The following is a 26,424-nucleotide window of genomic DNA, read 5'->3' on the forward strand; positions in this document are numbered from 1 at the left end:
CGTAAAAGTACTACGAGAGCCTAGTAGAAGAAAAGCGCGAGGCCTATAGGCTACTCGCCGGCTACGCCTACGTCTATAGCCTTATTATCCTCCTTCTTACTCTCCTCCTTACTCTTCTTCTTATTATCTACCTCGAGCTTAGAGAGCTCTCTCTCGTCCTAAGTAGACTAGCTAGAGTAGGTAGAGGCGACGGCGAGGTCTAAGGCCTCGCTAGAGGCGCTAAGTAGGCAGAGCTTCTATTATACGAATTAGTACTATACGGAATAAGCAAGCGACTAGTAGGATATAAGATATACCTCGTACTCTAGCTCGAATATACTACGCTATATAGCGAGGCCTATACTCGTCGCTACGAGCTCGTTAGCGGAGGGTATACTAGTAGCTAGCGCCTCGCTAGCCTTCTTCGGCGTAGAGAAGATACCGGCGGACTTGCTCGAGTTGCTCTATAGGCGCTTAAGAGTAGCGGCGATAGCCTCGCCTATATTATCGAAGTAGCGGTAGAGCTACTAGAAGTATACGGCGCGCCTACTTATACGTAGTAGGCAGCAGTAGTAGCGCGCGCGCTACGCCTACTTTATAAGGTCGGGATTAGTAATACGGATATACTTATAGTTAGACTTACTATAGCGAATATAGTTTAGCTACTAGCCGAGCTTTATATTACTATTATAGCGCGGCTCGATAGCTAGATATAAGGAGTTAGTAGACTCGAAGTATATAATACGTATACGAACCGCGCGACTTACGGTCTACGAGATATAGGAAGTAGCGCTAGTAGTCGTCGTTCTCTGCCTTTAGTAGATCGTCTACTATACGAGAGAGATAGTTAGTAGCCGGGGCGGCGGGAGCGGCGGTAGCTCTTCTTAGAGGTATATTACTTATAGGTCGCGTATAAAGGTAGTACTAGATAGTTAAGTATATAGTACGAGTCGGATACGAAGAGCTTACTAAATATAGATAGTTAATAGAGAAAACACGCGAAGGGTATATAACGAATTTATAGTATACCGGCGCCTTATAGCGCGAGCGCCGATAGTACGTACTATTAATAAGCCCGTTACTATAGAGAGTTACTATATAGTAACTAGCTACGAACTAAGGCTCGACTTAATATTTACGTACGTAAGAAGTAGTACGAACGTACTAGATACTATACTAAGACAATAGAAATATATAGCCTCCTCTACGAGCTAAGGCAGCTCTATTAGAGAGAGGAGATAGTTATAAGAGCTAGGAGTATATAGCTCGAGAGGCGTAGCTTATTAGGCGTTAAGGTATAACGGCTAGTACCGCTTATACTTAGCGTAGAACAAAAGTACGCAGAACGTATATAAACTAAGAAGGCAAGAATTATTCTTAATATCTCTAGATAGGGAGTCTAGAGGCGCTTAATATATTACTATATTCTACTCTTATATTCTATTAGAATATAGATTGCTTTTATATTATCCTTTTACTATTTTAGGCTAAACTCTAAAAAGGTAGTACTTTTCTCTTTACTTAATAAAGCCTTAGATACTTTAGCTTTAGCTAGAGTAGGTACTAATAATCTCTTTAAGTCTAAGATTATCTAGAAGATTTCTTTTCCTCTAAGTATATTTTCCTATAGCTTAAACTATAGTCTCTAGTTCTCCTTTATTAGAATTAGTATTCTCCTTCTATTTAATTTACTTATTAAATCTATTTCTATAAAATTAAATAAATAAATCTAAACTCTAGAAATATAAGCTCTTTTAATCTAATTAGTAGCTTCTAGATTTCTACTTTCTCTAGTTACTAAAACTCTTCTCTTTTAGCTAAGGTATCTAAAGACTCTTCTCTTTTATAGAAGTTAGTTAGGTTCTTAGATAGAGAACCTCTAAAAGATCTACTTTCTTAGAAAAGTACTACTAGCTAGTTCTAAGGTATTAGTAGTACTTAGTACTTAGGCCTAGTCTTATCTACTTAGATACTATAGTCTAAAGCTAATTCTTTTTTCTTTATACTTCTTTAGTATACTTCTCTTTTAAAGTAGAGTATATCTTACTAGGCTTTTCTCTATCTTACTTACTCTTTAGAGACTTCTAGCTTATAACTAGGATCTTCTAAAGCTTTAAGGTAGTATAGATAGGATATACTTCTAGTTTCTCTTATACTCTTTTCCTACTTCTCTATCTAATTAATACTATAGGTTCTATAAGAGGTAATACGTATTACTTTAAGAATAAGAAAGCTAACTCTTACTACTTAGAGCCTCTCTATAAACTCGGGCTTATAACCTATTAAATTATATTCTTATAGGTACTCGTCGGATAGATATAATATAGTAGAAGTAGAGATAATAAGTAGGAACTAATCGAGTCAATTATATTAGTTAGTTATAGGTTTTATCTAACTCCTAAGATAGGTATTAGCTAGGTTATATAACCTAGTATTATATAACCTATATTATCTAATTCTAATCTCTAAAGTATCTCTTAGAATATCTAACTAGACTATACTTTCTAATATAGAAGTATATACTAGACGAACTCTAACGAATACTATAAACTAGAGCTAGCGTAGCTAGAACTAATATAAGACCTAGTACTAAGAGACTAGACTAGAATCTCTAGATAGTAAATTCTATTCTAGGCTTAGAAGCTAGAGTAGTAACCTAGTACTAAAATAAGCTAAAGAGAAGGAAAGAGTATACTATAATTAAAGCTTTAAAGTAAAGTAGAAAGAGTAGATAGGAGTATAGAATAAAGTAGCTAAAACTATTAAGGAAAACGTCCTAGTCTAGATAGAAGGCAGAATAATAAGCTAAATAAGAGGCCTAGAAATCTCTTAGAAAGTACTCTAGAAAGAAAGAATAATATACCTCTATATACTAGTATATATCTCTAGTACTACTAGGTTTAACTACTTATTCTAAGAGATTAGGAACTCTATCTATAGAGCCTAGTTACCTACTAGGTCCTATAGTAGAATTATATAATAACTAGTAGAACTATAGAAATAGAAATATTTATCTAAAGTCTAGCTCTTCTAAATACTTTATAACTAACTCTAAAAGTAGAGTATCTAATAAAAGTAACTCTTATTCTATATTTAAGGCTATCTATAATAGAAGAGCTAGTTTAGAATACTACTACTTAATATAATTTCTATAAATATAAGTTATATAACTTAGATACTAAGTAAAGTAGAAAGTTTAGAGTAGAAGTATAATATTAGAAAGAGCTTCTACTATAGACTAGTAAGAAAGAGTTAGATATAAGATTAATATAGATACTAGTATAGAAATAAAGACTATATATATAGGCTAGAGTCTCTAAGCTAGTAAGTAAGAGAATCGAGCTTCTAAGTAATTAATAATATAAGAAATAACTAAGGAGAACTATATTATAAAGGATCTAAACTATTAAAATAATATAAATTATTCTAAAAAGAACTAGAAATAATAGAAGTAGTAGGCTATATAGAGCTAGCTATAAAATATAAAAATATAAGGAAGTTTTTCTACTAGAGTACTAGTATAAGAGCTTTTCTACCTACGAAAAATATAGAGCGTACTACTTACTCTAGTTAAAAGAGGTAGACTAGCGTATAAGATTTATCTATCTATTAATACTATACTAATATAGCTACTATTATTAGAAGTTATTAACGATAATAAGAGCTTAACTAAGCGTAAAATAATAGCTCTTTAATAGTAGTATTTACTACTATAACGATAGGCTTATCTAGCATTATTACGCCTTACTATAAATATATTATCTACGTTTATAATAAGTACTAAATTAGAATATATTTTTAGTATAGTAAAGTAGATAATTAACTAGTTACGTTTATAGCTTAATAGTAATACGATTAGGTAGACGGAGTTATCTAAGAACTAGTAGTTAGTTAGAATCGCTAATATTAAGATAAATAATAATACTATATTTAATAGTAACGATATAGTAGCTATAGATAACTATACTTAATATAGGAGATAGTACGTTATGCGCGATAGATTTGTAAGCTAAATACACTGAATTGAATCTGAATATTCAATTCAATTCCTGAATTGAATATGAATTCGGCCTAGTTAAATTGAATATTCAGGATTCAAAATCTATAGTCGGTGGGAGTTCACGTCTTGATTGCATTTCAACCTCTTATGCTACTACCACATGAAGCTCACATTGCTATACAGTCTTTCCTTCCATTGAATCGACCTAACAGCTTTCTCCGCAGCGCGCTCAGTCGCCTCTTCAGCCAAGAAAAACACCTTATCCGCTTCGCCTCAAGCAAATCCTGTTCCATCAGGCCCGACTCCTTCCGTTGGCGGCTTTCTAGCAATACCGAACTTCGTCTTTGCAAGAATTCAGTGTGGTCCGGACGCTGAGTTGCCGAGTTTGCTCCTTCATGACATTCGGCTACGTTTAGTGGATGTACGCTCGACTCGCAAGCGTCAGGCACGATCCGAGCAGGCTGGTGGTGCTGAGGACTCCCCAGTTCAGGCTCGCTAGATTCTGATGAAGCATGGCTCAGATGCGATGCCGGAGTGTAGTACTTCCGAAGTGACGACGTGGAAGAAGTTCGAGTTGACGGTGCTCGGTAGTCCATTGCTGATGTGCACGCGACTGTGTCAGGCGCACGCTGTGATATATGTGCTGTACTGACATAACATCAGTGCATGCTGCGAGCGTTCACTCGAAGTCGCATAGATTTGGTCATCATCAACCAGAATGTTCACCATTCACGATGGTAAGCGCGTGGAGGAGTGGTATTTGTAGCTGCTCTGCTGTCCCTGACAAGTTGCCTACCACAAGAGAGTCACATCATGGCGGCTGTCATCCAAATGAGCGCTTCGGCACCACCGCAACTCGTTCTTACAACAGAATCTGGACACGCTACCGATATTGAGCTCGAGCAAGCAGAGCTCGGACCTTCATTATCGCCACGGATCACAGATATGATCAGCGATGCCTTTCCTGGACTCGAAGATCAGGGTCGCGGCGTGGTCTTACGCGCATCTACCACAAGCTCCAGTTCTCCAGCGATAGAGTCGCTTGCGACTTCATCATCTTCACATTCATTGTTGGCTGCCAGTGATCCTGCACAACACGCCTTGGAGTCTGAGGCTCAATATCATATCAGCCAAGCAGACCTCGAAAACGCTGAAAGCGCTGAAACGGAATCACCACCACCTTATCATTTCCAAATTCAAGACTCCGGGGACCGTATCATCAGCAGAGTGGCCATCGAAGCTATCTTTCCACCTGATCCTCTGTGGTCTCCTCTAGCCGATGGGCGACCTACTCGACGTCCATACAAACGTTTCCGCTACATAGCCTCGCTCTGGCCGACTACCACTCTTTCTCAATTTAAGGATACGTTGATGGCCGAGGTCGAGCACAGGATGTCCGCAAGTCGGAGATTCCGCTTGCAGTCGGCCGAAGTTATGAGAACATGGATGTACGTCGAATCGAGCGACACCAAGAGAACCTTCCTGGGGTTCAAACGCCGAAAGTCAAAAACGATCGATGTGGATGAGTCAAATTGGCCCGCCATTGTTTCTGCTTTGAAGGACAAAACATTTGTTGGCGAGCTGAAGATGATGTATTGGCGCGAGGTTCCATTGACGGAGGCTGAAAGACAGAGGCAGCAGGTCGTCGCTCAGATGTACAGGAACACTCTGCGGCCATATGGGATTTGGTAGGGGCTGTCCTCTTCAGACCGGCATTTGGAGGCAACAGGACCACGGTCTCGTATTGTTCGTCAGGATGTCCAGTCATTGCTCGTGGGCAAATCCCACGTGAAATCGCAGTTCGCAGTTTAAGGCTCACTCCATCGGATGAACCCTTGGACGTGATGTAAGGGGGCGAATAAGGTTCACGTGGAGAACGACTGCTTGTCACTGCCTTTGTACCATAATGAACGCATACATGTAGGTATTTGTTAGCCGCCTATGTCACTGTTTGTTGGTTTGTGATTTTCAGGTCAGCTGCTAGAGCACAGAAAACATCATTCACCATTTGACGAAGTGGATTGAGCTCTCTCATAATTCAACTCGTCCCGTGGCGCTTCAATGGTCTGTCGAAGTCGAGAAATTGGAACAGCAAGCAGAACTCCAAGCAGCGAGTGCGCTCGATTTCTACAAGGCCAAAGTTGCCGTCATGAGCGAAGACTCTAGTGATGCGAGCGACAGTGTGGATCAAGACTGTCGAAGCGAAGGAGAGACGGATCCCCTGTCTCGACGGATCAGTGATATGATTGACGAAGCCTTCCCGCTACCAATATTCGCGAATGCATCAACTCAGTCCGTTGGCGGCGCCTCAGAAGACACAAATAGCACAACTCAAGGGAGCACTGGCGACATTCCACCACCAGCGTATACACCGCCCGAGAAGCCTCCTCGATACACACCACATTACATCTGACAGGTCGTCTTATCGGCGCACATACGACAGTAGGACCAATGGTACCGATCCAATATCGCTGGTTGTCGATGATCGATTCTCAAGTGCTCAGGACGCACCACGACCTAATGCTACTTGGCCCGATGATGCCGTTTGATCAATTTCTCCAGACGCTGAGAGACAGTATCACTGCATACGTACTGTCTGAGAGGTCAGCCAGATGCCTTCGTTCGGGAGAGAAAGTGGTCTTTGTGCCACTGGTCAAGCAGAAAACACGCAGAGTAGGATTGTTCAGGCGAAGGAAAGTCGTTAGGAGCTCACTTAGAGCTGAGAACTGGTCGGCAATGCTGGCCATGCTGGGAAAGCGCCCCGAAGAAGTGAAGCTCAAAGTGAGCTTTTGGACAGAGACGCCGGGCTCTACGGCCGAGCTACTCAGACAACAGAGAGTGGAGTCGGGTCATTTGGATACTGTCTCGTTTATGGGTGGGCGCATGTCCGTCTTATGTGACTGACAAGCTCAGGACGCGCAAAGCGTTGGTTCAGGAGTGAGGCATTGAGCGTCGCGCATTTTGTGTTGGTGTTAGGCGAACCGTGTGGGAACGGTGCGATCGTGAAAGAATGTAACAGTCTGATCATGAAACTTCATACTTGGAATTGAACCCAGAGGTAGCATCTGCCAGATCACAGTATTCGTCATGTCCTCTGCAACAAAGCATGAAAGCGACCACGACACAACATGTGTCGAATTTTCTCATCGGACTCATGACCGTCATGAACACCTAGCAGCTCCACAGCGCAAATTGCATGTCCCAGCAACAGCTTCCGCATAACCGCATGCACATTCACGCGTGCTCAGTAGCATAAGCGCTGCTGTGCAGTCATGGTCTGTTGCTTTTGCCTCCAACCTACCCTCGACCTATCCTCAGCCTCACCGCGTTGCGCAGCTCGCGCTCAATCTCGGGCGTCATTGGCGGCGCGATGCCTTGCCGCTCCATATCCTGGTAGTTGGCAACAACAAATCGAATGATGTCGATAGGCCTCAAGTTGCGCATGATGTGCAATGTGATCTCCGCTGGGATTCTTAATAGCGGGAAGAGGGCCGGAATTCGTGTCTGGGTCGTGATGTAGATCACTCGTGTGCGCGAAAGTGCCGGCAACACCCCGTACCAATGAAGAAGCGGATAGTTGGCAAAGGCGAAATTAATAAATGACTCTGCCGGTAGTAGATCAACTATGTCCAGAATTAATTCGGGTGGTAACCCGTAGAACGGATGTCTGGGTCGAGTCTGCGCCAGGGTGAGGACTTCCTGCATCACAGGGACATCGCCATTCGCATTGCCAGGTTCAGAGCCAGCGTCCTGCTCGACAGGCTCATCTCTGTCGGAATCGTGTTCAGCCATCCTGTTGAGCCGATCCTCGTCCATTACACTCTCATCGCCTTCCAATGCCATTCAGTCAGAGTGCGGCTTGTTGAGAGTATGAGGCTGTAAGTAGCGCCAAATGGTCGCCGAAAGATAGAAAGACAGCAGAGTCAAAATGACAATGTAAAGAGCTGTAGGCACCAGGGAGGCTGGAAAGATATTGGCCAGATATGGGTCGAGGACGATATCTACATCGACGAGCTGTGGATGTGACATCAAATCCTTGTTGGTCGTGAAATAGTCGGCGGCCGCTTGAAGCCTGAGAAAAAGAATGCTGCTTGTAGAGACTTCTTCGGATGTCTTCACACCAGCAGCCGGCGGTGCTTGCTGTTCAGCGAATGCAGCCAGACTCTGAATCAAATGAGGTGTACCGAAAACATGCGAAAGATTGAACGTCTCAAGCCAGAATTCCGTGGGTTGCTGGGATATTGTCAGTATTGTTGAGCAATTAGGGCGTGCCAACGAAGTAGCTGTGCACGGCAGTGACATGAGCTCAGCGTTGAAAATGCCTGTCACGCATGGCAGGAGGAAGTGCGTTCAGAAGGAGCATACCACAGCGGGCCAGCAGACTCGAACCTCGTATCTCCGACCAGGCTGGAGATTGTGCAGAAGGTACCACGATTCTTGGCCGCGTGGAAGCTCTTGAGATGGAAAGACGACAGGAAGTGCTCTCCTCAACGTAGTGTTGTCAGATGAGATAGTGTCTAGGCCTAGTGCTGCGAGACTCGGGCCTGCGTCTGGCAAGGTGATGATGTCGGGAGCGAGGAAGATAGTCTTTTCAGTGTTTGCCCAAGTAGTGGTGAGTTGCAGCGCGAACAGAGAAGTCACGCATGTGAAAAGCCTCATGGTGATGGACGCTGAGCAGGTGCGTGGGAGTGGGAGCGCGCGCCCTCGCCATTCATGCCTTCAGTCCAGTGATCATTTGTCTGTCCTAGATGATGCGTACAACGAAATCTCACTGTATGTGCAGACATGATGAGAAAGCTGTCGCTGCAGCCAGATTCAGGCACGGTTGCCTTGCTGCCTTGGCGCACCTGATTGGCTGGCCATTTGGAGCGGCGCGCTTTCCCACGGATTTCCCCCCTCCAACTCGACCCTTTTGAGCTGTTTACTACTTCACGCGTGCATTTCGGCGACCACGACTGGTTCTCCACCCCTACCTCCTCTTCCTCCGCACACTTCGCACTGTCGACGAGACACCAGAAATCCACTCAAACACACATCACACCGCCAACATGCGCGAAGTCATCAGCTTGAACGGTAGGCACAACTCCTGAGTCGCCGCAGCGCGCTTGACCGCCTCATTGGCGGTCTTGTTGAGATGAGGCCACCGACTGACAAAAGACGTGTGTAGTTGGCCAGGCCGGTTGCCAGATCGCAAACAGCTGCTGGGAGGTTAGTTTCGTCGCTCAATGAGCACCCGGAAGAGCACGATGGGATTACACAGGAAATTGGATGCCTGAGAGCAGCACACTGACATGGACGTTTGCAGCTGTACTGCCTCGAGCACGGCATTCAGGTGAGCACAACCAAGTAAGAGGACGTAGTGGGCATATATTGACATACGCAACAGCCCGATGGATACCTCACCGAGGAGCGCAAGGCCGCCGATGATGATCAGGGCTTTTCGACCTTCTTCTCCGAGACGGGTAGGCGCCCACTTCTCCACCACCGTTGCGCACGCGGTACTGACTCGAAACAGGTCAGGGCAAGTACGTCCCACGCACCATCTACTGCGATCTCGAGCCCAACGTCGTCGACGAGGTCCGCACCGGTACCTACCGCAGCCTTTTCCACCCAGAGTTGATGATCACCGGCAAGGAGGATGCCTCGAACAACTACGCCCGTGGTCACTACACCGTCGGCAAGGAGCTCATTGACCAGGTCCTCGACAAGGTCCGACACGTTGCCGACAACTGCTCGGGACTGCAAGGTTTCCTGGTTTTCCACTCGTTCGGTGGTGGTACTGGATCTGGTTTCGGTGCTCTGCTTATGGAGCGTCTGTCGGTCGACTACGGCAAGAAGTGCAAGCTCGAGTTCTGCGTGTACCCAGCACCACAGGTCGCCACCTCGGTCGTCGAGCCATACAACTCCATCCTCACCACACACACCACTCTTGAGCACTCTGACTGCTCCTTCATGGTCGACAACGAGGCCATCTACGACATCTGCCGACGCAACCTCGGAATCGAGCGACCAAACTACGAGAACTTGAACCGCCTGATCGCTCAAGTGGTCTCGTCCATCACCGCATCCCTCCGCTTTGATGGCTCGCTCAACGTCGATCTCAACGAGTTCCAGACCAACTTGGTGCCATACCCAAGAATCCACTTCCCTCTGGTCGCATACGCACCAATTGTCTCTGCTGCTAAGGCCGCCCACGAGGCCAACTCCGTCCAGGAGATTTCCATGTCATGCTTCGAGCCAAACAGCCAGATGGTCAAGTGTGATCCTCGCAATGGCAAGTACATGGCAACGTGCTTGCTCTACCGTGGCGACGTGGTGCCAAAGGATGTCCACCAAGCAGTCGCCACGCTGAAGACCAAGCGCACCATCCAGTTTGTCGACTGGTGCCCCACGGGCTTCAAGATCGGTATCTGCTACCAGCCACCACAGATGGTGCCAAACGGAGATCTCGCCAAGGTCAACCGCGCCGTGTGCATGCTCTCCAACACCACTGCCATTGCTGAGGCCTGGTCTGCTCTCTCGCACAAGTTCGACCTCATGTACAGCAAGCGTGCTTTCGTCCACTGGTACGTTGGTGAGGGTATGGAGGAAGGCGAGTTCTCTGAGGCTCGTGAGGACTTGGCTGCGCTCGAGCGCGATTACGAGGAGGTTGCCGCCGACTCCGCCGAGGGCGAGGAGGGCGCTGAGGCTGAATACTAGACGCGCGGGAGGATCAGAGTGCAAGTACCAGGGTGTAAACCCGGGACGTTGTTGGCAACATAGACGTCTTGTTGTTTCAAAAGCGCTGACAGACCAGTGGCGGCTTTATCAAGAGCATAGCTAGCAAGACTGCTGGTGTGCAATGGTCATTGAATCCTTTTTTGTTCTTTGCTTGGTGGGTGCACAGTAGCGAGAATACCACGACATCGACTTACTACATAATCACTTTTCCGACGAGCCACTCTGCTCCTGATGTTAGGCGCAGAGACCACCGCAATGACGAAGTCTTTGTGGCCACACCAAGTCGGCCGTCCCTCTAACGTTATCAAAGTGAGCACAGCCACAATTCGCTGCACAGATGCCCACGTCGCAGCGCGAACTTACGCGTCCCAGCTGAGATCGTCCTGCGAGCGGCATCAGGAAACACTTTTGTATGACGCAGGGATGGTCGTATGGTGGATGCGTGACCATGCAAGCTTCCGAACGGCTTCTCTTTTACACGCAGAGTGTATTGCAAGCAAATATCTTTGTACACAACAGTCACTCTTCTTCTTGACCCTTCTGAATTTGGCGGTCCTTCACGTTGCCGAGCTCCACATCTCGCGACTGTTCGATTACGGCGGACTTGGTCGCTGTTTCCGAAGTCGCCGCGAAACATCTCACCGCGCCCTCCGTCGCTCTGCGGATCCCGTTGCACGACGACAGAGCGCCAATCTCGCTGCAGAGCAGTCAAAACTACAGCGGCACACGAGGACAGGCAACGCTCAGCTGAGATTGTGCAGCCGCGATGGCTGAGCCACCCAGCACGCCGGACCAAGGTCCAGATCATGCACCGCCTACTCTGCCCCCAGGATGGTGCGTCTCTTTTGCCATTCCCCTCGCGTGAGCTCTTCAATTGCGCCCGCATGAGCACCACCTCTGTTTGCTCTCTGTTCACACACCTCTCACACACATTTCCACACGACTTGGCACTGACGTAGCTCGTGTCGATTGAAGGATTGCACAGTGGGATGCGAGGTAGGCACTGCCTCGCCAAAAGGCGATATAGCACGGCTGTGGTAACGTCCCGGACTAACAATCTAAACAGATCGAGAAAGTACTACTACGTGCAAATAAGTACCGGCGAATCAACCTGGGAAGTCCCGACAATGGCTGCACCGAATGTGCCCACACCCGGCGGCACACCAGCGCATGGCAACCCATATTCAGCACCCGGTGAAGAAGGCACAAGAGGTATGGGTGGACAAGAGGGCGACAGGAGTCTTGGTGTAAGGCGCATATTTCTGGTCACGCCTCGTATATGAAGCTGATCAACAGAAAGGGCTCGCTATTGAACAGCGTCATTGGAGGCAACAAGCAAGGCTCCGGCGGCCTGGGCGGTATGGTGGGCTCAGTCCTAGGAGGTGGATCATCACACGGATCATCCAATCAAGGGCATTCAAACTCCGGAGGAGGCTTGGGCGGAATGGCCGCATCATTTCTGGGAGGCTCCAAGCCAGACAAACAACATGGCAGCTCAGGCGGCGGCCTGGGTGGAATGGCCGCGTCGTTCTTGGGTGGAAACTCATCTTCGCATGGCGGACAAAGCGGGCAGCAACATGGATCCTCTGGACATTCTAGTGGAGGCTTAGGCGGCATGATCAGCGGAGTCTTGGGCGGCGGTCACAAGCCATCCCACGGAAGCGGCTCCAATCCATATGGCTACTCTCACAACCAATCCAGCGGCGGCACCTACCAGGGTCAAGCTCCGCCTGCAGCGTACCAAGCGCCTGGACAAAGTGGACATCAGCCTCCAAGCAATAGCTACAACACTGGCGGCCAGCAGCAATACCACCAGCAACAGCATAGCGGGGCCCAGCAGTCGTATGGTCAAGGGCATCCACAGCAGGGCTACGGGCACGAGCAGTCCCAGTACGGTCAGCAGGCCCCATCGTCCTATGGGCAGCAACCACACCATTCAGGCCCCCCTTCAGGACCACCCAGTCAACATCAGACTCCCCACAATCAGTACGGTGGCGGATCCGGCTACGGTCAGCCACCTCCACCACAGCACAGTGGAGGCTACGGCCAACCTGGCTACGATCAACAAGGCGGCTACGGCAATCAGGGACAGTACCAAACGTATCCTCCACCTCAGTCGCACGATCAAGGTGGATATCAGTCCTATGGAAATGGCGGCGCTCCCGGCGGGTATGGTGGCCAGCAGGGAAATTATGGTGGAGGAAATTATGGCCAACCGCCAAATCCACAATGGAGATGACGAGACTCCCAGGGCATTGAGCATTTTTGAAGTTTACGACTACCAGACCGCTTCCAAGACATGACGCGCACTTCTATGTACCTAGCATCAGGCTGCTTACCAGAAGTCTATTGAACATTTCCCAAACCAGACTTTCGTCACTCACACTTATCGCTTGTTGGTGGTTGTCGCGATTCACAATGGACCATATTCTTGTCTATCACTCCATGGCCGAAATCCAAGTCGAATGCAGTGCGGATGGAGTCAAAAGAGAGCAAGTATTCGTGGAGAAGGTGTGGCGTTTCGACCACTGTCGGTGCAGAGCGCCTGTGCAGGTCAAGCATGCCGTACACGATCATGTGAAATGACTATTCTCGTATTGTTCCCTTTGATCGCGTAGGGCATTTGCATTTGCACGGCGATCATACGCTGCCTAGTGTCATGATGCCGAACACGTGGTGAAACGACGATGTGCTTTTGTTTGCGGCTGTCACATGACCTCGGCAGCCGTGTGCCTTCCAGTCGTTGACCGTGCCTGCCTGATTCACTGGACCCGTGCGCCAACGCAACCTCACTCGCATCTTTGACTCGCATCTGAAGTGCGACAACAAACCGCCAACACAAACACCACCGCTGCTTGATACCTCTCGATCCACCAAGCCGACACCGCGACCTTTCGACCGTCCATCCACCGCGAACACCTCGGCGCCCCCAATAGTGACCGCCTCGCAACTTCCACCGCTTGGACTGGGGCGAGAAGCGCAGCAGCAGAGCACAGCGTTCCTAGGCGTGCAATTCACACAACCGCAAAGATGAATCCTGAGTAGTAGGTCCACCTGCGCCTGCCTTTCGCCTAGCTGAAGAGCGGCGACGTTGGAAACTTCACATGCTGATGCGCGACTGGTACAGAGTGCTATACCCTCCTTCTTAACCTCGCCTGTCGCCGTTATGGACCTCTTCCACCCTCGCCTTTTCCTTTGTACCGTCAGACCGGCTATCTCGAAACCACAAGCAGCAACACAGCATGGCAAGCAGGCCAGATACCCCTCTGCCAACATACGAAGAGAGTGAGGCGACAGCCCGCGGCCTTCCCACCTGGCGCCAGACCAGAGGATTTGGCTTCGTGTTTCCATCGGACACAAGCCTGGCCCTGCCACCGAGCAGGGCCTCGCCTGCCAATACGCCTCCGGCGCCAGAAACAGAGCCAGAGCCACTGCCAGAGCCAGAGCAGATACCTCTCCCGGAGTCGCGGCCAACGACTCCGCGTGAAGAAGGGTAACCACGCCCGCCGAGAGCAAGACGCCGCCAGCGTCCTGGAGAGTTGATTTGCAGAAGAGCGATATGTGAGGAGAATGGGGACTAATGCGTGTTTCTGATAGATACGACTACCTTTTCAAGCTTCTGCTCATCGGAGACTCTGGTGTCGGAAAGTCTTGCTTGCTGCTTCGTTTCGCCGATGACACCTACACCGAGAGCTACATCTCTACCATCGGCGTCGACTTCAAGATCCGAACCATCGAGCTCGATGGCAAGACCGTCAAGCTTCAAATCGTACGTTGGAATTTGCAAACAAGGAGGGAGCGATACTGACCCCAGAGTACAGTGGGACACAGCTGGCCAAGAACGTTTCCGCACTATCACATCTTCCTACTACCGCGGCGCCCACGGCATTTGCGTCGTCTACGATGTCACCGATATGGACTCATTCAACAACGTGAAGCAATGGCTGCAAGAGATCGATCGCTATGCCACAGAGGGTGTGAACAAGCTCCTCGTCGGAAACAAGAGCGATATGTCAGACAAGAAAGTGGTCGAGTACACCGTGGCCAAGGTGCGTGACATCCCAGAAGATTTGGAAGTGAGCTGGTGGTTACAATGCTGACAATTTGCGCAGGAGTTTGCCGACAGCCTGGGCATCCCATTCCTCGAGACCTCTGCAAAGAACGCAAGCAACGTCGAACAGGCTTTCCTCACGATGGCTCGCCAGATTAAGGAGCGCATGGGAAATACTACAGTCAACAATAAGCCTACAGTGCAGGTCGGCCAGGGCTCAAACGTGCAGTCTGGCAGCGCAGGTGGCTGCTGTTAGAGCGGAACAGTTCACGGAAGCAGACTTTGAGCGGGGTAACACGTAGGATAGGGACAAGGTACAGCATTCAGCGCTGTGTGCTGTACTGAGGATGTTTCATGGCGTTCATGCATGCGACTAGAATGCTTGCTTCATGGGTAGATGACTTCTGGCGCAAGGCTGCAGACTACCTTTCGGCACTACGATGGTGTGGAGGATGGTTAGCTTCTACGACTACACAGAATGGCGCGCATAATGAGCTGTACAATCACACCACAGCCCTTCCATAGTCGGTGGCGTTCAGGTGCCAATTGAGGTTAGGGAAGCAACTACTCATTTTGTGTCCTCATCGAATTATCACGTGGACCGCTTGATGCCTCACCTCACCTAATTTACTTGCCGTGTTGCACATGAGAAGCGGCGATGACAGACTCACTTCAGTATTGAGCATGCTGCTTGATCAAGGTGATATCGCAGAACACAGGGCGCTAGGCGGCTCGAGCCACGCTAGCACGCGAGCTGAACTTTAAAAGTGCAGTTAGGCGCGTCCCCGCTGTGTTATAGACATACAGGCCCTCAGCAAGCAGATCTGCTTTCGAATAGCGCGGAGACCGACCCAAGGCCACCGAAGAACTCGAAGCGGCTACAACGCGTTGTGCGAAATCCGTGGCGCACCTGCCTGGGCCTGGAGCGCCAACCGCGGCGACAACCCACAAGCAACTTCGCGAAGTGACACTTCATGCTGCCGCGGATTCTCAGCCCGGCTTCAAGCAAGAACTAGAAGGCTGCAGTCCTCAGCGGCGATCAGAGGCGCGCGTGCGGACGCGCTCAAAAAGCACCGTTGAAAGCGGCTGGCAAGCACGTCCTTGACCACCATGTGTCGCACAACGCCTGCTGTCCCACTCCGTTCTCCCGCAACGCTCCTTAATTGAAGCATGAACGAACACAACAACGAAAGACAATTCATTGCTAGGACTCAATTATATCACGACATCAATAAGCTACCGCGGCGATTCTTGCGCCGCAATCTGGACCACATTTTCGACTCGCACGACGCGCTTCGAGAAGGCAACGTCAATGCGATCGAAGGCGCTGCGGACGAAGTAACAAGACGCGCGCGCTGGCAACCGCCAACTGATGCCATGATGGCAAAGTACATTGAAGCGAGCACGCCCCGATTCACGCTCGACTCCTTCTTGCTCAGGCCGCACGGCACTCGGTCCAGGAATCGCGACTCGATCAACTTGGATCCCATTCAGCAGAGCGAAGATGGCCCAGACTGGCTGCCTCATCCGGATAGAGCGCCACGACCTTGTCAGGTGTCTGTCTACATCCACTGTAAGCAGACGGCGCAGACCAAAGTCTATCACGAGATCAGAAACGCCCAAATCTATCGATTTGGAAGTTCCGACGGACGGCCTATCTTTGACGTTCGCTTACACAGGCCGTTCGTCATCGAAGCCGACCAGCTAAAGGTCAACAAAGAAATGCTGCGCGACGACGCTAGCAGGTACGGGGAGCGAAAAATGACAGATAGATACAGTTTGGAGATCGGTATCTCGTGCTCTAATTCCAGCGATGCCGCGAAGCTTCTAGCAGAAATTCAGGGCACAAGAGCGTCAGACTACGCCGATGCGCCTTTGAAAGAATTGGCATTTCGAGCCGTTTGGGGAGACCCGAACACCAACACAACCACTAGCGATCCAGGGCTTCCGGTGCTCCCGCCAAGAGATTCCTTGCTGCGCTTGGTTAGAGCTCACGGGCACAAGAGTTCAACCCTTAAGTACGGCCTCCAGCCAAACATGAGCTGGAACACGGACACGAACGAATCAATTCTCACAACATACAACAGACAACTGCGCCGGCTTCGCAGTGCTCGACAGATGCCAACACCGTCTCCATCTGAAGATGCAGAGCCCCTCAGCCGACCCAGTGTTAGGTACCAATTTCGCAAAGGTGATTATATCCACCGGAGCGTGCACATGACCGAGCTGAAGTGCATATTCTGCCCCAACGAGCGCGAACATTCAAGTATCGGACGGCTGTATGGTCATTACGCTACTCACCACGAGCATTTCAGCATTCAGATTGAAGAGCACGACGAAGACTCGAATGTGAGGATTATCTGGATGCAACTGAAGGAAGAGCCTCGTGAAGTGAGCAAGGAGCTATTGAACTTCAGTTGGCAAGCTACGGGAGACGCGTTTGACGCTACTGAGTACTTGCACGCGCACTCGCGCGGGGAAAGAACGGGCTGGGAAACGGAAGAGCATGATACAAAACAAAAGCCTTTCCAAGCACAACAGAAACCTTACCAGACAAAAGGACGGCGTGGACGACCTCTCGCATATGCGCCACAAGTACTCGAGCTTGTGAAGAAGAAGACGACAGATATGCCGCCGGACCAAGTCCCGGACCTGCCCGCATTACCACGAAGAAAACACGCGGTACCACGTGTGAAGGGCGTAGATTTCTATCGAACAACCTCCAAGCAAGTACTTTGTCCAGGTGACTTGATTAGTGACAGTGACGAGGAGACGGACGATTCGTGGCTCTATCAGCGATTGAGGCACGAAATTTATCGTTCAGGCCGGGACGATGTTTGTTACGAACTACATGAAATGCTCAACAAACATTTGGACGATGAGCGTCCACAATCGGATATTCTGGTTAGAGATGCAATGGTCCGCTTCACTAGGAAGCACAAGCACCGGCTTAAGAGGCCGAAGATGCGGCCTGCTTTTTGCAAGCAACTTGAGCGACTTAGCAGAGCGCAAGTCATCTCGAAGAACGACCTGAGCTACTGCCTGAATCTTCTGGCTGATGCTGCGGCCGCCGACGATGTTGCAATGGGCGGCATGGACGAAGATGAGCCAGCTTCGACAGATCTGGCGCGGCTGCGACGCTCACATGAACCATCACAGGGCCACTCTACAAGTTCTGGAGCTCGTGATCAGGGAAGCAGGTCGCTCAAGGCGACGGTAATGGCGCCAACCTCAAACGCGCCCGTCACAAATCAGCAGCATCCCCTACACACCAGATCAATACCTTTCGGTCGCTGTAAATTCGTCTGCCGACGGACCAAAGGTAGCAAACAAAAGCCTTACCACGGCGACATCGAAGAACTCCTCAAAGACGACATGACTCACATCAAGCCCGACGAGATCCAGCCACGGCACCTAGACTGGTCCAAGTTCATACGCATCCTTGACAATGACTTCATTTACATCCGCACCTCAGACAACATTGTATGCATTAGTAGTCGACTGGTACCTCTGGTGACGGATGAGGAGGATTGGTATGCCGCGCTCGATCAAGCCGCCAAGCAGCAATTTGGGGATGGAACACTGGTGTTCGAGCTGCATACAACGGACTCCTATCAGCAGCTGCTTGAAAGTCTGCCGGAGAGCCAGGGGGAGACGAGGCCGGGAACTGCGACTCGTGACCAAGATATCAGAAACGGGCTGCGTCCTGTACCTCGCAAACAGCCTTGCGAATGTGGCCAGATTGCCACTGGTATGAGGGGAATCGTGGGATGTGCTAATGTCATGTGCCAGAGGAGCTTCCATATGGCCTGCATAGGGCTGCAGAAGCGGCCGATCGATTGGAAGTGCGCGGCTTGCTCCGCATGAGTGCACTCGAGCGCAGTGGCACTTACTATGTCATGTCCAAGTACACAAGGTGGCCCAGCTGCGCTGCCGAAAAATTGGAAACGGAAGTCGAGTTTTAGTGATTACAATCAGCTTCAATTCTACTTGTAAGAAGATGACTATAGCTGCGCCAAATAAGTGTTCGCAGACTACCTCGGTCTTTCCTTTCCCCTTTGCGATATCCAGCAGCTGAACAACTCCCATGCTCCTACGCTCAAATTGCAATGACAGCATCAACGGGAGCCAGATCCCATCCTCTCGCTCCCCAGTGATACATTACGACTATGTACAAACAAACGTCAACAAAAGAGTTAGAATAGAAGGTCTTTTTATGTCCCCCTTTCTTGTTCCCGTCAATCATTTACATCCTTTGCAGCGGATCACAGCAGCTTAAGCTGGATCTGTTCGTGTGAGGAGTCGGTGCGACGGCCGACAAAGTGCTACTCCTTCGGCGTGGCATCGTCGTCTTGAGCCGAGAGATCGGGACTGGGAGGCACGATCACAGTGGTAGGCGGGGCAGCTGGAGTTGCTTCCGGGTCCTTCTTGTCTTCTGCACCGGCGGTTTCAGCAGCATTTGCAGGATCTTCGTCGATAACGATAGGCGCGTCCGCAGAACCGTCCCCTTTCTCGGACTCTTCTGCTATCGTGCTTGTGGGACGACCTTCGCTCTGATCAACGCTGCCACCCGCGGCGTTTCGCCGTCGAGCTCTTCTTTTCGAGCGCTCGTCATCGGCGCTCTCTCTTCTTCGCCGAACCCGCAGCGTGTTGTCTTGTGGATCTGCAGGTTCAGCGTCGCCACGAAGGCCTTGCAACAGAGAAGCTGCACGATCTGCAATATCCTCGCTCTCGGAGACGCCGCCCTCGCCTGCCGATGCGGGATCAGAGTCGTTAGTCCGCGACGGCTTCAGCAGGCCTTCTGAATTGTCAACATCTTCTTCAACATTCTCGCCAGTCTCCGGTATCTGCTGGCCAGAAGCGATGCGGACTTGATGTTTATCCTTGAGACGAGCTCGTCTCCGCCTTTCGCGAGTGTCACGCGATTGAGGTGCAGCCGCGCGCAGCTTCTCGAGAAGAGAGTCCATGGCGCCTGTGGAAGGAGATGGGCTGAGCTCGCCGCTGCTGATAGCTGTTGCAGCGCTGGTTTTCAGCTGCTTGCGGCGCATGTTCTCCTCATTCCGGCGCCACTGCTCTTCCAGCTTGAGATTCTTCTCGTGCGCTTTCTGTTCTCATGGTCAGTATGGTAGCGATGAATATAGGAAGCTACCAGGGTCTTTTACCTTGTACTCGTTCAAGAAGTTGGCCAGCTTGCCAAAGAACTCTCGCCTTGCATTCTCGTCCTTGTTGTCATCGCCGAAGTACGTCAGGATATCGTCGTACACCCGCTTCATCTCGTCAAGATACAGTTGCATCTGTTCGGCCTTCCGCCTGGCTTCCTTCATGCTTCTCTGCACAACCTGCGAAACCCTGTCCTCCGGGTGGAATCGCTTAGGGTCTGACAGATTGCCACTGTCCAAGCTCATCTGTACGTTGGCAATGTTGTCTATATATTTCTTCGCATCCGATTGCAGCTGTTCGATATTGATCTTCTGTGCGGTGAGCACACCGGAAATGTCATCGTAAAAGCCTTCGTATTGTGGATACTGTTGGCGGATGACACGTTCGACATAGTCGAGAAGCGTGGACTCGTTGTCTTTGTCCTTGACCATTCCAAGACGAGCCAGAGAGGAAAGCTTGAATCCGATAGCCTGCTTATTAGAATCGTTCATATAATTGCCGATGTCGAGAATCAAGCCGAAGACGGGCATCAGCTTGACAGAGTCACGCAGCGACTCAGAGACTGCTACAACGTTCTTCAGCTTGTTCGAGATCTCCTCGTACTCGGGTTCATAATTTCTTGTCAACGCCAATGCTCGCATACGTGCTTTCCAGTAATGATGCAGCTCGTACGCTGTGTAGAGGTATATTTGGTCTTCGCGAGTAAGCTCGGCAGGATCAGATTCGCGTGTAGCCTTGAGCGCATCTGGGCCATTCCAGTCCTTCGAATAAGCGGCCATTAGCTTAGCCACGTTATCCGGAATAGTGCAAAGGTTCTCGTGCTGCAAGAAATCCATGACGTTGCCGTTGTCCAAAATCTCACGATCACAATGAATGATCATGCGGACGACATCCTCGGGCTCGACATTAGCGAACTTCGCCAAAGAGATCTGCATCATGTGCATGAGGTCTCTGCTAATGATCTGCTTCTTGTCGCTCTTATTCTTGCCACCGCCTTGCCCGATTTGCCGGATTTCCTTGGCCATGAAAAGCTTCTCGATCTCGTCCAGAATTCCCTTCTTCGACAGCTCTTGGTATTTCTCTTCCTTCTGCTCGAATGTCGGTGTATGCAGACCCCACATGGTACGATCCGCATCGTCAACCTTCTCCCAGTGAAGTGCCTTGAGCTTCTTTTTCGGCCTTGGTCCAGCAGTACTGTGCGAAGTTGAGGTATTGTACATCTGCTTGGGTAAGAATCCGCCATTCATCTTGCCCGGCAAAGGAGGCGCTCCTGGAGGCGGGGGTGGGCCGCCAAACGCCACGCCTGGAGGTGGTGGCGGCGGAGGAGGTGCGGCGCCATTAAAGCCTGGTAATGGCGGAGGTGGAGGTGGTGCAGCACCCCCGAACCCAGGCATAGGAGGTGGAGGCGGTGCAGCATTTGAAAAGCCAGGCATCGGCGGAGGAGGTGGCGGCGGCGCGCCATCAAAGCCAGAGCCAGAGCCAGGAACAGGAGGGGGCGGCGGGGGTGGTGGACCATTGAAGCCATCTTTCGCAATAGCCGCAGCTTCATCGGTACTTGTTGGTGTCTTCGGGCTCTCGCTTTCCAGACTTGGATGGCTTGGCCCTGTGGTGACTCCATCCCCTTCATCATCGCTGCCCTCGACACGTTGAGTCTTACGCTGCAGTTCTGCGAGCATGCCCTGTTGCGCTTGAGCCACGTTCGTTGGGACCTTGGGTCGCGTGTATTCGACCAAGCGTGGCTTTTCGAATATCGCCTCGTCATCTTGCATGTCTTCGTCGACATCGTCCTCGGTCTCACCGTCGGTTGGCTTCGAAACTGGCTTGCGAGTGATGCCGCTCTTCGCTCGGGTGACAGAGCCTAGGTATGGCATGTGTGCGCCTAGACCATCAGGCTCCATACCAACTCCTTCCATCTTTTCGCGGAGTTCTCGCAGCTTGTCACTAGGATTGACTTGCTGCCAGACTTTGCCCTCCAATTTCGCCTGAGTCTTTGCACGTTCCAGTTGCATCTCGAGACGATCCATAAGCCTCTCGCGATCCAAGATACCTTGCAGTTGTGCTGGGTCAGCTCGTTCGCCATTCTTGCCTTCCTTCTTCGCATGCGAAGCGGCTATGTCTTGTGCATCTCGAAGCATAAGATAGAGCTCTCTGGTCTCCAGTTCCTGACGTTGCAAGTCCTGGGCACGTACCCTTTGCAGATCGCCAAGCTCGGATCTCAATGCGTCTGCTTGCCGTGACTGCAGATCGATCACAGCCGCTTGCTCTTCTACTTGTTTCTGTAATTTGGCCACAAGTCCTTCAGCGCCCATTTCCACCTGAGACCGCATCTCGTCACGCTCCGCGATGGCAGCATCTGCTATCAGCTTTGCCTCGTGCGCTGCTTCCCTTGCTTGCCGGGCCTCAGAGTCCGTGTGAAGCTTGTCCATCAACGACTGCACAGAGAAGTTGAGCGACTGCTTCAAGTCCATGTCTGGCAACCGTCGGTCCATAGCGACGTACGAAAGCATGCTTTCCACAAGTTGGAAGAGCTTCAGACGATCCTCGCCCTCATTGTCACGAATGAGGAGCAAATGCTGAAGTGCGGACAGGAAATAGTCTCCTTCTTTGCTGCCCGCAATTCTTTGCTGAATGGCTTCCACGATGTGTACGGGATCGTTGAGGTCCTTACCCTCGCCTTCCATGCTATCGTGCATTGAGTTGCCATCCCTTTCCAGCAGGTCCTCGTAGTCGATTGCTTCGTTTGTTCGATACCGTTCAATCTGTTTATCAATGACTTCGTACTGGAAGTCCTCCATCTTCGTCAGGATTCGTTTCAGGCCACAAGCCACGAATTGGGCACGAATATGACATCGTAGCTGTAGATCACGTTCAGGTGCATCCACGATGGAGTTGAGCAGGAAGAGTGATGCCACGGCATATTCCATGAGCAGGTTCTCCATGCCAATGCCCCCACTGCGAACCTCGTCTGATGCTCCGACGAGCGAGCCCATCTTCCCTCGCCCGTCAATGGTAACTTCCACAATTCGCATCCAGGCGTCAAATCTGCCATTTTCGTTCTGTGCAGCTTTGAGATGATCGAGAGCTTGTAACACTTTGAGATGGCCCGCGCCATCCGACCAGTGGCACAAAAATGTAAGTAATTCCGACACCAGTTTTCGCGTGTTCAAACGGGGTGAAGTGAGTGAGCTCGCGAGGGACATGACAATGCTGTCATGTTGGAGAGCATTGTCCGCACCGTACTTGTTGTTCATCAATGCCTTCAGACATTTCACAATATCGTACTCGCGGTCCATGTCTTTCTCAGTCAGAACACCACCATTCGGCGTCGGTCCAGATGCGGTCCTTCGATTCAGTTTGCCCAGCAAGTTTGTCAGAGCGATTTGGCCTTGTGCCTCCACAAAGGCCTTCACCCAAGCGATAGGCTGCGTTCTCAGGCTGACTGACAAGCTTTGGAGCTGCTTGGGGGTTATGGAGTTGTCCAGAATTCTCCTAACATACCACTCCGGGCTGCCCTCTTCGTCCATACGTCCTATGTCGAACCCCTGCATGCTGGTCATGGTATTCCGTGACATGTGTTTCCGCTTTTGTTCTCCTTGCCATTCTGCCAGCCGATCTTGATAGACCAAGGTCCATTTTTTGCTAATAGGATAGGCCTCCATCTGGCGCCGCGCCTGTTCCGGCAAGCTTTTCCATCCTCTCTTCAGCATCAACTCCAAGAACTCCTTCTCAATGATCCTGTCGTCGCTTGGCCTTTGCATAAGGAAGCCCTCAGGCGTGAAGGACATGGTACTCGAGTGTGCGGACGGATTCGAGACATTGAGATAATTGTGCCCGCGGTCCCGGTCGCGGGACGAGGTCGTGGCTTGCGACATTCTCTCGTGGTCAGCGTAGGAGCCACCATTTCCGTACTGGTACTGGCGACGGTCGTAGGAGGAGTTGGAGCGGATGCTCCCATGGTCAGAGGAGTTTCGCGACTGTGCGTAGCCGTTCAGCGTCGAGGTCTCCGGGTCGTGCTGCCGAGCACTGCGGGTACTGCTGCCGTGCGTGGGCGGTCTCGGGGCCATGGCGCTCGGATCGATGACTGGGTACTGGTGGAAGTCTCCGCCACCTTTGTTGAGGTGGTGGGGCAGCGGATCCCGCCGCGACACTGGCCGGTCGCCGTGCTCAACATGCACAGGTGGGCGATCTTGTCGCATAGCATCATATGGTATGCTGGTGATCACGCCGGCTTGCATATTGATTCCATCTTGCGAGTGACCGTGCCTCATGTAGTCCTCCTGGTCGATAGTCGAGGTGGAGCTCCGGTGCGAATGGCGCGAAGCGTTGTCAGGTACGGGCGCCGCATCTCCTTTGTCCTTCTTGCTCCGGTGGAAGAAAGACTTGGTGCCGCTGGACTGGCGCGCGGCCTTGTCGGTGGAGAACATGGTATTGTGTCCCTGCTGTCCGCCGCCTCTGGCCTCGCCCGCGGCCTAATCTCCTCCTCCCTAGCGCTCCGCGCGCACTCAGGCGCTGTTGCAGCCAGACTGTATGCTGCCTAGTTGCTGCTGCTAATCTCGAGGCGTGTCCTGGCCGGCCAGCGTCTTCATTTCAGGCCGCCGCACGTGCTGGCGCGGATCTACTATGTATAGTGCGTCTGGCCAGCATGCACTGACGTCCTGCCGTCGTCGCTGCTCCCGGTACCTATGCAGTCGTTGTCGCCGCTGCGCGACCACGCGAGCCACACGCCGCGAACTCGCTCGCTTGCTCCTGCGGTGTTGTTGACGCTCGTTGAGCTGGCGGTCGACGGTGGCACGCCCGGCGTGCTTGGGGGGGTGGATGCTGGTGGACGTGTCTCCAGGTTTCACGATGAGTCGTGTGCTGGGCGGACCTTCGCACGGATAGCGGCTCGAGCGTTCAGGTGGTGGAAACACAGGACCCCCTGAGACACACTCGAGGACGAACCCAAGAACCTAGCGCGAAAGTCTGGAGCCAAACCTAGGCTTAACTTGACGTCTGGCAAGCTGCAGCAACGAATCAGATCGGGAGCTGAACAATCACACTCTGTGTGAGATTCGACGTCATGCTATGTACTTTTGTAGTTTTACACAACAGTCGCTGTGAACAGTGCAAGTGGGCATGTGAGACATTTCTCGGTCCGTCTAGAAACCCTTGCCAGCACGCCAACACACGACCCAGCCGCGCCGCACGGAGCAGCTGACCGATCATCCACCAATGCGTGTTGGTACATCGACATGTGGATTTGATTATGGCACGAAGGACGAGATGTAATACTGTGGCTTCAGTCAGAAATGGGACAGACTTGCGTGGACGAGAAAGTCCTACCGTAAGCACATCTTCGCCGCCACCAGGATCATCACGGTCGAGGAAGACATATAGAACGAGCGCATGCTCGTCAGCGAAGCAGGCAATTACTCTTCCGCCCAGACGACCGACGCTCAACACACGTCCCCAGTCTCGACCATCCACACGCACGGTCGCCCAGCCTTCTTCGCTCTGTCCAGAAGCGTCGCCGAGCGCTTTCATTCGGGTACTCGGATGGTTTGCAAGCCCATCCACACCGTCTTCGACTTGCGAAGGATCAAGCTCTGGATTCTCGAGTCCGGTCCAGAGACTGTTGATCCGCATCGCATCTGTATTCAGCGTGAGTCGTAGACAACCATGCATGTTCGCGCTGATCTCGAGCTTCGGCCCAGCCATAGACTTAGTAAAGCCACCTCGTGTGCTTTTTGCCGACATGGCTAGCTTGGTAAAGCGATCGCTGATGCCTTTCAACTGCATGAGATTCGGCAGTGTGATGTGCACGTCCGGCAGTCGAGATCTTGGCTCGTGCAAGCCATCGACAGAGGCTGGTGCAAGAACGCGTATGGGGATGTCTTGTGTGACGAGAGTCTCCCGCTCCTGCCTAGCAGTCAAGAAGTCGGCATCCTCTCCGCTGTGTCTGTCGTAGCCAGGATGGCCATTGGCATTTGAAGCACTACTGTTGATCGGCTGAGTTGCGATCGTGAGCGACAGCAAGGGCACGTTGTCCTTCTTGGTGAGGCGAATGCTCGCGGATGTCGCATGAGCAGCACTCTTCAGCGCTCGTTGCAGTGGCGCAAGCGGTACTTCGAGATTGATGGTGTTGCCCTCGGCGGCAGACTGAATGCTGTACGTTTCGAAGATTGTGTCGATGGCGAGGACCGACCAAACTTGGGAACCAGTTTCAGGAATGACAGTGAAGCGTACATCCTTTTCGTCCAGTCTGAGCCAGGCAATGTTGCCGAGAGAAGCGAGTGAGGCCGTGAACTTGGTGAACGTGTGCACATTCTGTATGCCTGCGCGGAACCGCATGTTGGCGACTGTGGATCATGCAGAAGATGGAGACACAGAAGTGAGCCTCATGCTGCACGCTGTAGCATGGTATCAACGGGCCCTGGTGTCGCGAACTCGACGCGTCACAGCAGCGAACTCGTGGGCTCGACGACCACAATGGCGGCACGCCGCGAACTGGATACACGAATAAGGTGTTCTCTGA

The 26,424-nt window shown here is 51.1% G+C and overlaps 10 protein-coding genes across 10 annotated transcripts; 6 read left to right on the top strand and 4 right to left on the bottom strand.

Moving 5' to 3' along the window:
* Window positions 1-4,792: 4,792 nt before the first annotated feature.
* On the top strand, window positions 4,793-5,671 carry RHO25_004918 (uncharacterized protein; the record flags this gene model as incomplete). Its single annotated transcript, XM_023595830.1, has 1 exon — window positions 4,793-5,671. The coding sequence occupies one exon, from the start codon at window positions 4,793-4,795 to the stop codon at window positions 5,669-5,671; it is 879 nt and encodes a 292-aa protein (XP_023457753.1).
* Window positions 5,672-6,128: 457 nt separating this feature from the next.
* Window positions 6,129-6,392, top strand: RHO25_004919 (uncharacterized protein; the record flags this gene model as incomplete). Its single annotated transcript, XM_065602602.1, has 1 exon — window positions 6,129-6,392. One exon carries the CDS (start codon window positions 6,129-6,131, stop codon window positions 6,390-6,392), a length of 264 nt encoding a protein of 87 aa, XP_065458674.1.
* Window positions 6,393-7,276: 884 nt separating this feature from the next.
* RHO25_004920 (uncharacterized protein) lies at window positions 7,277-7,771 on the bottom strand (the record flags this gene model as incomplete). The annotated part of the gene is made up of 1 exon (XM_023595831.2): window positions 7,277-7,771. The coding sequence occupies one exon, from the start codon at window positions 7,769-7,771 to the stop codon at window positions 7,277-7,279; it is 495 nt and encodes a 164-aa protein (XP_023457754.2).
* Window positions 7,772-7,822: 51 nt separating this feature from the next.
* Window positions 7,823-8,638, bottom strand: RHO25_004921 (uncharacterized protein; the record flags this gene model as incomplete). The annotated part of the gene is made up of 2 exons (XM_065602603.1): window positions 7,823-8,212; window positions 8,345-8,638. The coding sequence occupies 2 exons, from the start codon at window positions 8,636-8,638 to the stop codon at window positions 7,823-7,825; spliced, it is 684 nt and encodes a 227-aa protein (XP_065458675.1).
* A 389-nt stretch (window positions 8,639-9,027) lies between these two features.
* On the top strand, window positions 9,028-10,678 carry RHO25_004922 (uncharacterized protein; the record flags this gene model as incomplete). Its single annotated transcript, XM_023595832.1, has 5 exons — window positions 9,028-9,052; window positions 9,147-9,187; window positions 9,285-9,311; window positions 9,366-9,441; window positions 9,495-10,678. The coding sequence occupies 5 exons, from the start codon at window positions 9,028-9,030 to the stop codon at window positions 10,676-10,678; spliced, it is 1,353 nt and encodes a 450-aa protein (XP_023457755.1).
* A 787-nt stretch (window positions 10,679-11,465) lies between these two features.
* On the top strand, window positions 11,466-12,938 carry RHO25_004923 (uncharacterized protein; the record flags this gene model as incomplete). The annotated part of the gene is made up of 3 exons (XM_023595833.1): window positions 11,466-11,560; window positions 11,766-11,946; window positions 12,000-12,938. 3 exons carry the CDS (start codon window positions 11,466-11,468, stop codon window positions 12,936-12,938), a joined length of 1,215 nt encoding a protein of 404 aa, XP_023457756.1.
* Window positions 12,939-13,729: 791 nt separating this feature from the next.
* On the top strand, window positions 13,730-15,006 carry YPT1 (GTP-binding protein of the rab; the record flags this gene model as incomplete). The annotated part of the gene is made up of 4 exons (XM_023595834.2): window positions 13,730-13,740; window positions 14,297-14,468; window positions 14,521-14,748; window positions 14,812-15,006. The coding sequence occupies 4 exons, from the start codon at window positions 13,730-13,732 to the stop codon at window positions 15,004-15,006; spliced, it is 606 nt and encodes a 201-aa protein (XP_023458039.1).
* A 914-nt stretch (window positions 15,007-15,920) lies between these two features.
* Window positions 15,921-18,715, top strand: RHO25_004925 (uncharacterized protein; the record flags this gene model as incomplete). The annotated part of the gene is made up of 2 exons (XM_065602604.1): window positions 15,921-18,501; window positions 18,543-18,715. The coding sequence occupies 2 exons, from the start codon at window positions 15,921-15,923 to the stop codon at window positions 18,713-18,715; spliced, it is 2,754 nt and encodes a 917-aa protein (XP_065458676.1).
* A 360-nt stretch (window positions 18,716-19,075) lies between these two features.
* RHO25_004926 (uncharacterized protein) lies at window positions 19,076-24,334 on the bottom strand (the record flags this gene model as incomplete). The annotated part of the gene is made up of 2 exons (XM_023595836.1): window positions 19,076-19,855; window positions 19,913-24,334. The coding sequence occupies 2 exons, from the start codon at window positions 24,332-24,334 to the stop codon at window positions 19,076-19,078; spliced, it is 5,202 nt and encodes a 1,733-aa protein (XP_023457746.1).
* An 819-nt stretch (window positions 24,335-25,153) lies between these two features.
* On the bottom strand, window positions 25,154-26,240 carry RHO25_004927 (uncharacterized protein; the record flags this gene model as incomplete). Its single annotated transcript, XM_065602605.1, has 2 exons — window positions 25,154-25,180; window positions 25,233-26,240. 2 exons carry the CDS (start codon window positions 26,238-26,240, stop codon window positions 25,154-25,156), a joined length of 1,035 nt encoding a protein of 344 aa, XP_065458677.1.
* Window positions 26,241-26,424: the final 184 nt, after the last annotated feature.

Source organism: Cercospora beticola, chromosome 3, assembly GCF_033473495.1.
Source record: "Cercospora beticola chromosome 3, complete sequence".
In the NCBI taxonomy this organism is placed as follows: domain Eukaryota; kingdom Fungi; phylum Ascomycota; class Dothideomycetes; order Mycosphaerellales; family Mycosphaerellaceae; genus Cercospora; species Cercospora beticola.